The following is a 13,272-nucleotide window of genomic DNA, read 5'->3' on the forward strand; positions in this document are numbered from 1 at the left end:
GGAGGGAGGGAGGGAGGGGAGGGAGGAAGAAAGAAAGAGGAAGGACGGAAGGAAGGAGAGAAAGAGAGAGAGAGAGATTCCTTCCTTTTAATTCAATTCAACTTAATTGGGGTAGTTGCATAAAGGGAAAAATTAACACATTAATGGCAGAAATGGAAATAGAGATGTCTTCCTTTAGTTTTAAAGCCAGACTTACCTTTGCCCATTAAAATGGTAAGTCCAATGTTTATTGCAGCATTATTCACAGTGGCCAAGACATGGGAGTAATCAGTGTCCTTTGATAGATGATTGGATAAAGAAGATGTGGTACATACACACAATGGAATACTACTCTGCCATAAGAAAAGATGAAATACTGCCATTTGTGACAACATGAATGGATCTTAAGATTATCATGATAAGCAAAATAAGTCAGACAGAAAAAGTAAAAAACCATATGACTTCACTCATATGTGGGGTATAAAACTAAAAGCAACAAAGGAACAAGATAAAATCTCAGACACAGATAACAGTGTAGTGGTTACCAGAGGGTATGGGCAGGGGTTGGTAGAAGAGGAAAAATGGAGTCAAATATATGGTGCTGGAAAGATAACTGACTCTGGGTGGTGAACACACAATGCAATATATAGATAATGTATTATAAAATTGTACACTTGAAATCTATATAATTTTACTAAACAATGTCACCCCAATAAATTTAATAAATATTTTTCTTAAATGGCAAGTCTGGGGTTAATCAAAATGTGGCACTACACAACAAGCTTTCTTCAAACATCCCATAAGAGCCTCCTGGGCTCAGATTTTATCTGCTGACCACAGTCCCTTGGCCTACTTTAAAGACAGACATGGCTATCAGGACTTGGACTCAGAGTCCATCAGCTCTGCCCGATGAGAATGAGCTATTTATAGCAATAAAATATTAAAGCCTACCTAAACTAGAGTTTTTGACTTAGCAACAGACATTCAATTTAGGGCAAACTCAATATTGGCAGGCATAGGCATTGAACTTGAAGGGAATAAAACAGAAGGATTTTGATTTATTCATGTGCTGAATAGGAAAAAGACAACTTAAGTACTAAGGAATAAAAAATCAAATAGTGATGCAAATTACAGACCAAAATAGCATGAATTTACTAAACCTCAAGTCAAACTGAACCCAAATATTAACAAAGAATTGGGCCAAATATATATATATATATATATATATATATATATATATATATATATATGTATATGTATATGTATATGTATATGTATATGTATATGTATATGTATATGTATATGTATATATATATACACATACATATATGTGTGTGCATATATATATATATATATATATATGTATATGTATATGTATATGTATGTATATATCAAGCAAACTTGTTCAAACCAGATTCAAATCTATATAATGAATTAGAACATCAAAACATTCTTTTAACAACCTGAACTGAGCAATTGTTTCATTTGGTTTGATTCCCTGCTAAACAGGAACGTTTTCAGCTTCATTTGCCTTCAAAGGAAGGTAGTTAAAAATTCTCTGCAAGTGGCCTATCTTCCACAACCTTTAGTTATTCAGGTTGAATGAAGGAATGTGAATGCATCCATAAAGCCCACATCCAAGACAAACTAACACAGGATGGAAACAAGGTGGTACTACCTTGTTCTAGAACAGAACAAAGAATTTCAGCCATACTGCATGCCAGTATTCTTTGGTTAAATGTATGTTAACCTGCATATGACCCTTACTAACAGCTTAGAGAAAACTTGGATCTTTATGAAATAATTCTTTCTTCTTAATGTCTGAAAGGGGAAATTTATGCTAATGCAAAACTATGTGTTGTCTATAGCTCATCCTTTTGGTTCCCTGATTCTGATTAGGTGGAAGCTCTTGTAAACCCTGTAAATTGGAAATAACTGATAACAATGGAAAATGATTTTTTTTACAGACATGCAAATTCCGTGTCATCCAGGATGGAAACTATGTCTTAGAGAAGGTGAAAAACTTGTTCCAAATCACAAAGCTGGGAAGTAGCCAAGACTTCCTAGAGAGATGTCTCCCTCTCGTTCTCCTCCATATGCTATCCCCCTCCACCTCCTAGCTTCAAATGACCCTGAATGAGGTAGGGGTGAAAAGGGGAAAATGAGTATGTCAAATCCAAACTGAACCTAAATTCTGTTTTGCCTGCGATCACTTTGCCCATGTGGAATATTCATTAAGTGGATTCACTGAACTTGGCCCTAAACAAACTGTCTTGAAATGGACAAGGTTATGTTACATGGACCCTTTTACCCTTTGGGGCTGAAATCATGTGGAGGCTCCAGATACATCATTTAAGATGAGCCCAAAATGTTCTGGAAATTGCCAAGGAGGCTGATTAGACTGGAGTTAGGCTTCACTTATGTTCATAAACTATGTGAACTGAAGATTTAAATATTCACTACTGAGAACACCACTTCAAATTTTGTACTGGTGGGAATAGGGGCTGCTTGTAATTCTGAATATGCCAAGTAAAGTCCCATTTTCCCCCTCAAATTGATTAGTCAGTTTATTTTTTGCTTGTGAATACATCCTCATTCCTTTCCATCAGCAAGGAAATTCTGAAGGAACAAGAGCATATCTTGTCTGCCTAAGCTTGGGTTGGGTTATATTACAACACTTTCACTTTGACAAATATTTGTTGAGTCCTTATGCATTCCTGCTGTCTCTAATATCTTCTAATCAGTGAGGTGCATATTTCGTAGAAGGGAAATTCTGTAGATACCATGCTAAAGATCAATAATTTGACATGTTTAAATTGTGTTTAATGACTGGTGGTTGTGTTCTTGTGTGCTGAGTAACCCAATTGGATACAGTCAGCAAAGAAAATTCATTTACTTCAAGCTGCTGCCACCTGAGCATTTCTAATACATGGGTCATGTGGCAGTTTAAGAATAGATTCATAAATTATTTGATATTCCTTCCTGCAAGAAGTGAAGCCTGATTCCCCTCCCCTTGAATATGGGCTAGACTTAGCGACTGCTTCTAATGAATAGACTACAATAGAAGTGACAGTATGTGGCTTTGGACACTACATTTTCCTTGTTCACTTTTTTGAATTACTCAGTCTGGGCAAAGATCCTCCTAACAGCCATCTTGGAAGTGGATCCTACATTCCCAATTGAACCATCAGATGACTGCAACCCCTATCAATATCTTGACCAAAGCTACATGAGAGATCCTGGGCCAGAAAGAACCACTTAACTAAGCCACACTAGAATTCCTAACCCACAGAAACTGTGAGATAATAACAAATATCTGTTGTTTTAAGTCACTCAGATTAGGTAGCAATTTGTTTCATAGTAAGAGAAAAGTGATAAAGGTTAGAAATACCAAAAATAGCCAGTGATATATCTGGAAAAAATCATTAGCTAAGCAATTATTACCAGACATTAGGATCTTGACCAAGTGTTTAAAGTCAACTTTTTTTTTCAGGAGCCTGCTTAAAATCTGTACAAACAATTTCATTTTTAATCCAAGTGTTAAAACCTTGGTCTTTGTAGTTTGAGCAATATAGATTTGTTTAGATTCATGTGCTATTCTGTACACTTAACCAAAATATCACTAAACACATGCATTTTTATTCCTTCAGCAAGCATTACACAAATGCTTACTGGATCTCTAGCACTATGCTGTGTGAAATAGGAGCATTTATACATCTATTCATTCACAGGCATTATTTGAGCATCTACTAGGACCCAGGCACTGTGTTCGGCACTGAGGATGCAAAAATGAACATGACACCTTGTTCTTGCAAGGGCCCAATATTTAGTTGGGATAGTAGACAGGTAAATACATACTTTATACATGCTATGATATTGCAGAGATCAGAACAACTATCTATTTGAGGTATTGAAGAATGCATAGGAATTTTCAAACAAAGAAGGGTGGTTGACTGGAGGGATGGAATTCCAGGTGCAGAGCAACAGTGTGTGCAAACACATGAAAGTATGAAAAGCCTGAGCTGCCTCTTCTTTCTGCCTCAGAATAAAGAGATGGCTGGTGACATGCACGCACTTGCCAGCGTGAGGCTGGCAGGACAGGCTGTTTTTCTAGACTACAGGCATTTCAAAGGTAAGAGACTGCTCCAGCTGTCCCAAATTGAAGGAGAAAGAAAGAATGCTTGTGCTCTCTGCCCCAAGGTTCTCAATCTTGAATTCTCATGGTGAACCCTGAGCCTTGGGAAGATAAATGTGTAAGGTCTTCTGGACCATGTATTTTCCTTGCCATGAAGAACTCAAATTGTCTGTGCATGAATCTACTAATCTTCTAAACTTGGACTTCTATGTCCTTTTGCCTTTTAAATCAGTATCACTCAAACTGTGGGTACAAGACCTTACACCAGAACATACAACATATTTCAGCCTTCATCAATAATATCATGCTATGAAAAAAAGAGTCAGCTGAAGTAAATGGTTTGTTCATGGCAGGGTTTACTTTTGGCATAAGCTACCAATCTCATCCTAGATTGATAAATTGTTCATGGGTTGGCAGTGAGCCATAGACAACATTTTTTAGATTACTTACTATCCACTAGATAAAATACTATATGACAAATCTCTTTGTTTCTTTTCAGAATTTGGCCTATACAGTACTTTCTTTTCTAACTGTAAGAGTGATGCAGTTTATCTTGTTTATCATTTTTGTTTTGAATTCTATAAAGTTCAAAGTGAAATATGAAGCTCAAGTGCATCAACTATGTTGACAATTTTAGGTGGAATTTTTTAACTTCTTGTTTTTGGTTTTGATTTTCTATCTCAAATTTATAATTGAAATTATTATTTCATTACTATGATGGTGGAAATGATGACAATGAAGACAACCACAGCAATAGGCATCACAGCAATCATGGAAAAATAGGTCAGATTTCTGGTTTGCATCCACTCAAGTAGAATAAGGGTTGTGGGTGTATCTCATTACTCCAAACAAGTTTGACGCTTTAGTCTCTGAATTCATAGAATTGATATCATGGAGACACAATGGTGTTTATGAGGAACTCATTTCTCTGCATGCTGAGGGTACTGGCCTCCATAAATGAAGCCAGCATGCACAATTAGGAGAAGAACACTCACCGTCTTGGTCGTTACCTGAGTCAGCTGGGGACTTGCTCCGGCGCATGGGGCCAGGGCTCTTGGCTGAACTCTTCTGAGGCGTTGGAGATGCCTTGGGGCCAGCAGTGGCTGAAGGGTTTCCTTTCATGACTCGACATTCTGGTGGAAAAATACACAGACAGCTTAGTAGAGCCAGGATGAAATTGAGGCTCAACATGTTACCAACCTCTGGAAAGTGGAAAACACCCCAGAGGACAAAGCAACTAAAGGCTGAGGACAAGATGGTACTAAATTTTTGCAAGAATGATGAATCTCAAGAGGGAGGCTTGGGTGACTTTCAAAAGTCACCTGGGTTAAACCAAGTATTTGACTCACTGGATTATAGAAATAAGGGAAGAGGACGTCATCAAAATGGCGGAGTGAGGTGAGCCTTTGTAAATCTCCCCTGGAATATACAACTAATCGAACAATTATAACTCCACAAAGGAATCCCTGCAAAGGAGACAGGCAGGACGAAGAAGCCCACTACTGAATTCACCTAAAGGTGGGCGAATTGCGCAAGCGGGGGAGGAGGGAAAGGAGAAGCACAGAGATGGAGCAGTGTGGACTCAGGACAAGGCCTAACTCAGTGCTCCGAGCTTGCTGCATCCTGGAACAATCCCGGCTGCGGGAGAGGGAAGAACTAAGACTGCCAGGGCTCCGTTTATGGCCCACGGGGCTGAGGGGACAGCATATAACATGGCAGAACCCAACGCTCATGGCAGAGACCTCAGAGAAAAGGCTGAGGGAAGAAGGCTAAAAATGGTGATTTAAGCCCTGACTGCCGAGCAGAGAACAGAAGCATTAGCCATTGAGACTAGCCGCCCCCTTTCTACCATCCCAGAGCTCACCCCAACCCCACCTGCCCAGTGCTAGAAGCAGAACAGTAGCAGTGTCAGATCAAAAGAACAGAATATTTGCTGTTCTGAGAACTGTGGACCGCAGACACAGATTCCCAGCACAACAAGTTCCAGCAAAGGGCAGGAAGCTGTGGAAGCAAGAATAAACGTGGTAGTGGTCGCCGCCATTGCTATCGGCCACCTGTCACAACTCACCGCCCCCCTTACCAACCTATCTGGGTGGATCCCTGCAGGAGTAAACAAAACGGCTGAAACATACGGGCTCTGAATTTGGTGCAGGAAGAGCATTGAAACTTCAAAAGCTCTTCGCATACCCACACGGACACTGCACCCTCTGACCCAGGTAATCCCCTCATTGTATGAGAAGCTGGAACAGTACAGAGAAAACATACCACTACCGTGTGAGAGAGAAAAAAAGGCTGCAGTCAGAGAGAAATTAAATATTCTACCAAGAAGTACTGGCAAACAAAAGAAAGACATCTTCCTATCGACCTGTTGCAGAAGCCACTCCTGTAGATGTCTAGGAAGAGAAATAATAAATCAGTAATTGCCATGAATAACCAAGGCAACAAGACAGCTGAGAAAGAAAGTTAAAAGTCCCCAGAAAAGGAACTTAAAGATATGGAAATATGTGATTCAAATGACAGAGAACTCAAGATTGCAGTTCTGAAAAAACTCAACGAGATGCAAGAAAACACAGAAAGGCAGTTTCATGAATTCAGAAACACAGCCAAAGAAAAACATGAGCATTTTACGAAAGACACTGAAATTTTAAAAAAGAACCAAATAGAATTTCTGGTGATTAAGAATTCCATATAAGACATGAAGAATGAAACAGCCAGCTTAGGTAGTAGAGTTGACCAGATGGAGGAAAGAATCAATGACATCAAACATAGAAACATGGAAATGACACGGATGGAAGAAAAAACAGACTTGAGACTTCAAAGAAATGAAAGAACTCTTCAAGAACTTTCTAACTCCATCAAAAAGAGCAATATAAGAATAATGGGCATACAAGAAGGAGAAGAAAGAGACTAGGGAACAGAGAATATATTCAAACAAATTGTCAATGAGAACTTCCCAAACTTGTGGACACTACTGGATCCTCAAATCGAAGAAGCAAATAGAACACCTAATTACCTCAATCCAAACAGACCTTCTCCAAGGCACATTGTATTGAAGCTGTCTAAAATCAACGAAAAAGAAACAATCCTCAAAGCAGCCAGGGAAAAGAAGATGGTAACCTAGAAAGGAAAGCCCATTAGAATATCATCAGACTTTTCAGCAGAAACTGGACAAGCCAGGAGGCAGTGCCACAAAGTATTCAAATTATTGAAAGAGAGAAATAATGAGCCAAGAATAATATATCCAGCAAAGATAGCCTTTAGATATGAAGGAGGAATAAAGACCTTTCCAGACATACACAATCTGAGGGAATTTTCTAATACACGACCTGCACTACAAGAAACAATATTTGTTTGTCTTGTTCTTTTGTTGCTTTTGGATTATATACCATGACAAACAAATGAGAAACAGAAACTCATAGACACAGACAATGGTTTGGTGGTTGCCAGAGGGTAAGGGGGGTGGGGGGGGGTGGGAGATGAGGGTAAGGGGGATCGAATATATGGTGATGGAAGGAGAACTGACTCTGGGTGATGAACACACAATGGGATTTAAATACATCATTGACAGCTATGGATAGATCATCCAAACAGAAAATAAATAACGAAATAGCAGCCCTAAATGACACATTAGATGAAATGGACATAATTGACATTTATAGAGCACTTCATCCTAAAACATCAGACTATACATTCTTTTCTAGTGTACATGGAACATTCTCAAGGATAGACCATATATTGGGACATAAAATCAGTCTCAGCAAATTTAAGAAGATTGAAATCATACCAAGCATATTCTCTGATCACAAGGCTTTGAAATTGGATATCAACTGCAAAAAGAAAGAGGGAAAAAACACAAATACATGGAGATTAAACAACATACTTTTAAAGAACGACTGGATCAAGAAGAAGTTAGAGGAGAGATCAAAAGATACATAGAAACAAATGACAATGAAAATACATCTTACCAAAATTTTTAGGATGCAGCAAAAGCAGTTTTAAGAGGGAAATCTGTCTCATTACAGGTCTATCTCAAGAAACAAGAAAACTCCCAAATAAATAACCTTACGTTACACCTTAAAGAACTAGAAAAAGAAGAACAAGTGAAACCCAAGGTCAGCAGAAGAAAGGAAATAACAAAAATTAGAGCAGAACTAAATGAAATACAGAACAAAAAGACAATAGAAAAAATTAATGTGACAAAGAGCTGGTTCTTTGAAAAGATTAACAAAATTGACAAACCCTTGGCTAGACTCACTAAGATAAAAAGAGAGAAGACACTAATTAACAAAATCAGAAATGAAAAAGGGAAGTTATCACGGACACCACAGAAATACAAAGGATCATCCAAGAATACTATGAAGGACTATATGCCACCAAATTCAATAACCTAGAAGAAATGGACAAGTTCTTAGAAACATATAGCCTTCAAGGCTGAACCATGAAGAACTGGAAAATCTAAACAGACCGATCACCAGTAACGAAATTGAATCAGTCATCCAAAACCTTCCCAAAAGCAAAAGTCCGGGACCAGATGGCTTCACTAGTGAATTCTACCAAACCTTCAAAGAGGATCTAATACCAATCCTGCTCAAACTCTTCCAAAAATTGAAGAAGAGACAGTACTCCCTAACTCATTTTATGAGGCCAACATTACCCTGATACCAAAACCTGGTAAGGACAACACACACACATGCACAAAAACTACATACCAATATCTCTGATGAATAAAGATGCAAATCCTAAATAAAATTCTAGCAAATCGAATACAACAATGCATTAAAAGATTATTCATCACGACCAAGTGGGGTTCATCCCCGGGGCACAAGGATGGTTCAACATCCGCAAATCCATCAATGTGATACATCACATAAACAAAATAAAGGACAAAAATCATATGATTATATCAATTGATGCAGAAAAAGCATTTGACAAGATACAACATCCATTTATGATTAAAACACTTAATAAAATAGGTATAGAAGGAAAATACCTTAACATAATAAAGGCCATATATGACAAGCCCTCTGCTAATCTCATAATTAATGGTGAAAAACTGAAGCCCTTTGCTCTACATTCAGGAACACGACAGGGATGTCCCCTATCACCTCTGCTTTTCAACATAGTGTTGGAAGTCCTTGCCAGAGCAATCAGGCAAGAGAAAGAAATAAAAGGCATCCAAATTGGGAATGAAGAAGTTAAATTATCACTCTTTGCAGATGACATGATGCTATATATAGAAAACCCTAAAGACTCCACCAAAAAGCTATTAGAAACAATCAACGAATACAGTAAAGTTGCTGGCTACAAAATCAACGTACAAAAGTCCATTGCATTCCTATATACTAACAATGAAATCTCAGAAAAAGAAATACAAAAACAATTCCTTTTGCAATTGCAGCAAAAAGAATAAAATACCTAGGAATAAACTTAACCAAGGATGTGAAAGACCTATATGCTGAAAACTATAAGACATTTTTGAAAGAAATTGAAGAAGACACAAAGAAATGGAAAGACATTCCGTGCTCATGGATTGGAAGAATCAACATAGTTAAAATGGCCATATTACCCAAAGCAATATACAGATTTAATGCAATCCCCATCAAAATCCCAATGGCATATTTTAAAGAAATAGAAAAAAAATCATCAGATTTGTTTGGAACCACAAAAGACCCCAAATAGCCAAAGCAATCTTAAGAAAAAGAACAATAATGGAGGTATCACACTTCCTGACTTTGGCTTGTACTACAGGGCTACAATAATCAAAACAGCATGGTATTGGCAGAAAAACAGACACATAGACCAATGGAATAGAATTGAGAACCCAGAAATAAAACCACATAAATATGGACAGATAATTTTTGACAAAGAAGCTAAAAACATACAATGGAGCAAAGACAGCCTCTTTAATAAATGGTGCTGGGAGAATTGGATAGCCACGTGCAAAAGAATGAAACTGGACTGCTATCTGTCACCATGTACCAAAATTAATTCAAAATGGATCAAAGACTTAAGCATAAGACCTGACACAATAAACTGCACAGAAGAAAACATAGGTACTAAACTTATGGACCTTGGGTTCAAAGAGCATTTTGTGAATCTGACTCAAAGGCAAAGGAAGTAAAAGATAAATAAGCGAATGGGACTATGTGAAACTTAAAAGCTTCTGCACAGCAAAAGAAACCATCGACAAAATAAAGAGGCCACCAACTGAATGGGAGAAGATTTTTGCAAACAGTGCCTCCGATAAAGGGCTAATATCCAAAATATACAAAGAACTCATGTAACTCAACAACAAAAAACTAACGACCCAATTGAAAAATGGGCAGAGGACCTGAAGGGACAGTTCTCCAAAGAGGACATACAAATGGCAAATAGACATATGAAAAAATGCTCAACATCACTAATCGTCAGAGAAATGCAAAGAAAAACCACAATGATATAGCACCTCACCCCAGTCAGAATGGCTATCATCAACAAGACAAATAGTAACAAGTGTTGGAGAGGCTGTGGACAAAAAGGAACCCTCATACACTGTTGGTGGGAATGCAGACTGGTGCAGCCGTTATGGAAGGCAGTGTGGAGGTTCCTCAAAAAATTACGAATAGAATTGCCATATGACTCAGCAATCCTTCTCATTTGTTTCTATGTATCTTTTGATCTCTACTGTTATTTCTTCTTTGACCCAGTTGTTCTTTAAAAGTATGTTGTTTAATCTGCACATATTTATGGTTTTTCCTACTTTCTTTTTGAAGTTAATATCCAGTTTCAAATCCTTGTGATTGTAGAATATGCTTGGTTTGATTTCAATCTTCTTAAATTTGCTGAGGTTAGTTTTATGTCCCAATATATGGTCTATCCTTGAGAATGTTCCATGTATACTAGAAAAGAATGCATAGTTTGATCTTCTAGGATGAAGTGTTCTATAAATGTCAATAATGTTTATTTCATCTAATGTGTCATTTAGGGCTGCTATTTCTTTATTTATTTTCTGTTTGGATGATCTATCTATAACTGTCAATAATGCATTTATGTCCCCTACTGTAATTGAGTTTTGGTCAAGTTCTCCCTTTAGTTCTGTTAGTAGTTGCTTGGTATATTTTGATGCTCCCTGATTGGGGGCATAAATGTTGATGACTGTTATCTCTTTTTGTTGTATAGTCCCCTTTACCATTATGAAATGTACATCTTTGTGTCTTGTTACCTTTTCACCCTGAAGTCTGTTTCATCTGATATCAGTATGGCTTCACCTGCTTTTCTGGATACCATTTGCTTGGAGTATGAATTTCAACCAACTCACTTTTTGTCTGTATTTTTCCTTGTAGCTGAGGTATGTCCCTTAGAGGCAGCATAAGGTCGGTGTAGTGTTTTGACCCAATCTGCTACTCTTTGCCTTTTTATTGGTGAGTTCCGTCCATTTACATTTAGGGTGATTATTGATATATGTGGATTTCCTATCATTCTATCTTTGATATTCTGGTAGGACTGTGTCTCCATTGTTTCTTTGCCTTTTTGTTGCTTTCTATTATTTCAGTATGGTGGTATTCTCTGATTTTCCCTCTGCTTCTTTTTTTATTATCTTATATATTTCAGTTTAGGATTTTTTTCTTAGTACTTACCATTAAGTTTATGTAAAAGAAAGTTTTATATTTAGAGTATTCCAATTTCTTCAGCATGCTTACTTTCTCCATTCACTTATGCCAGTTCAGAACTTTATTCTCCCCCCTTTTACCTTTTTGTTGTTACCAATTATCCATATTTATGCTGGCTGAATAGCTTCCTTCAGTATTTCTTGTAGTGCAGATCAAGTGTTAGAAAATTCCCTCAGCTTTTGTATGTTGGAGAGGTCTTTATTCCTCTTTCACATATAAAGAATACCTTTGCTGGATATTTTATTCTTGGCTTATAATTTGTCTCTTTCAATAGTTTGAATATTTGAGTCCAGTCGCTCCTGGCTTGTAGCGTTTCTGCTGAAAAATGTGATAATAATCTAATGGGCTTTCCTTTGTAGGTTATCGTCTTCATTTCCCTGGCTGCCTTTCGGATTATTTCTTTGTCATTAATTTTTGACAGCTTCAATACAATGTGCCCCAGAGAAAACTTGTTGGGGTTGAGGTATTTAGGTGTTCTATTTGCTTCTTGGATTGGAGGATCCAGTTCTTTTCCCAAGTTTGGGTAGTTCTCATCAACTATTTGTTTGAATATGCTGTCTGTTCCCTTCTACCTTTCTTCTCCTTCTGGTATGCCCATTATTCTTATATTGCTCTTTCTGATGTAGTCAGAAAGTTCTTGTAGAGTTCTTTCATTTCTTTTAACTCTCAAGTCTCTACTTTCTTCCATCTGTGTCATTTCCAGATTTCTATCTTTGATGTCACTGATTCTTTCCTCCATCTGGTCAGCATTATTACCTTAGCTGGCTATTTCATTCTTCATTTCTTTTAGTGAGTTCTTAATCACCAGAAATTCTATTTGGTTCTTTTTTTTTTTTAATTTCAGTTTCTTTGGTGAAGTGTTCATTTTGTTCTTTGATTGTGTTTTGAGTTCAATAAACTGCCTGTCTGTATTTTCTTGCATCTCATTCAGTTTTTTCAGAACTGCAATCTTGAATTCTCTGTCATTTAAATTGCATATTTCCATGTCTTTAAATTCATTTTCTGGAGACTTTTCATTTTGTTTCTGAGCTGTGTTGTTACCTTGGTTATTCATGGCAATTCACAAATTATTATTTGTCTTCCTAGTCATCTACTGGAGTGAGTTCTGCAATAGATTGGTAGAAAAGGTCTCTCATTTTTTGGTAAAATGTTTTGTTGTTTTCTCTGACTGCAGCCTTTTATCCTCTCTCATGCTGTAGTGTTATAGTTTCTCTGCACTATTCAGGCTTCTCACACAATGGGGGGATTCCGTGGAAGGGAGGCTTTTCTTCTGTAAACAGGTCACCTGGGTCACAAGGCACTGCCTCTGTGGGGCAATGTGGAGATCTTCTGAAGTTGCAAAGCTCTTCCTGTACCAGATTCAGGGCCTGTGTGTTTCACTGGTTTGTTTACCCCTGCAGGGATCTGCACAGTTAGGTGGGTGTGGGGCTGGGATAGACTATGAGAGGTGGCTCTGAGTAATGTTGGTGACCACCAGCAGAGCCCCCAGAGCTCCCTCCCCTCCACAGG

General features: G+C 37.7%; 1 protein-coding gene across 4 annotated transcripts in view; it reads right to left on the reverse strand.

Moving 5' to 3' along the window:
- Nucleotides 1–13,272, reverse strand: part of DCX (doublecortin) — a 196,273-nt gene that overhangs the window by 72,118 nt on the left and 110,883 nt on the right. For 3 of the 4 annotated variants that reach the window (XM_019719327.2, XM_074323612.1, XM_074323615.1), the window contains exon 5: nt 5,110–5,247. In XM_019719327.2, the coding sequence (XP_019574886.1) occupies nt 5,110–5,247 (138 nt within the window). The remainder of the gene's footprint in view (nt 1–5,109; nt 5,248–13,272) is intronic. The other variant, XM_074323613.1, reaches the window with a different exon arrangement.

The sequence above is a fragment of the Rhinolophus sinicus genome, chromosome X (assembly GCF_036562045.2).
Source record: "Rhinolophus sinicus isolate RSC01 chromosome X, ASM3656204v1, whole genome shotgun sequence".
Taxonomy (NCBI): Eukaryota; Metazoa; Chordata; class Mammalia; order Chiroptera; family Rhinolophidae; genus Rhinolophus; species Rhinolophus sinicus.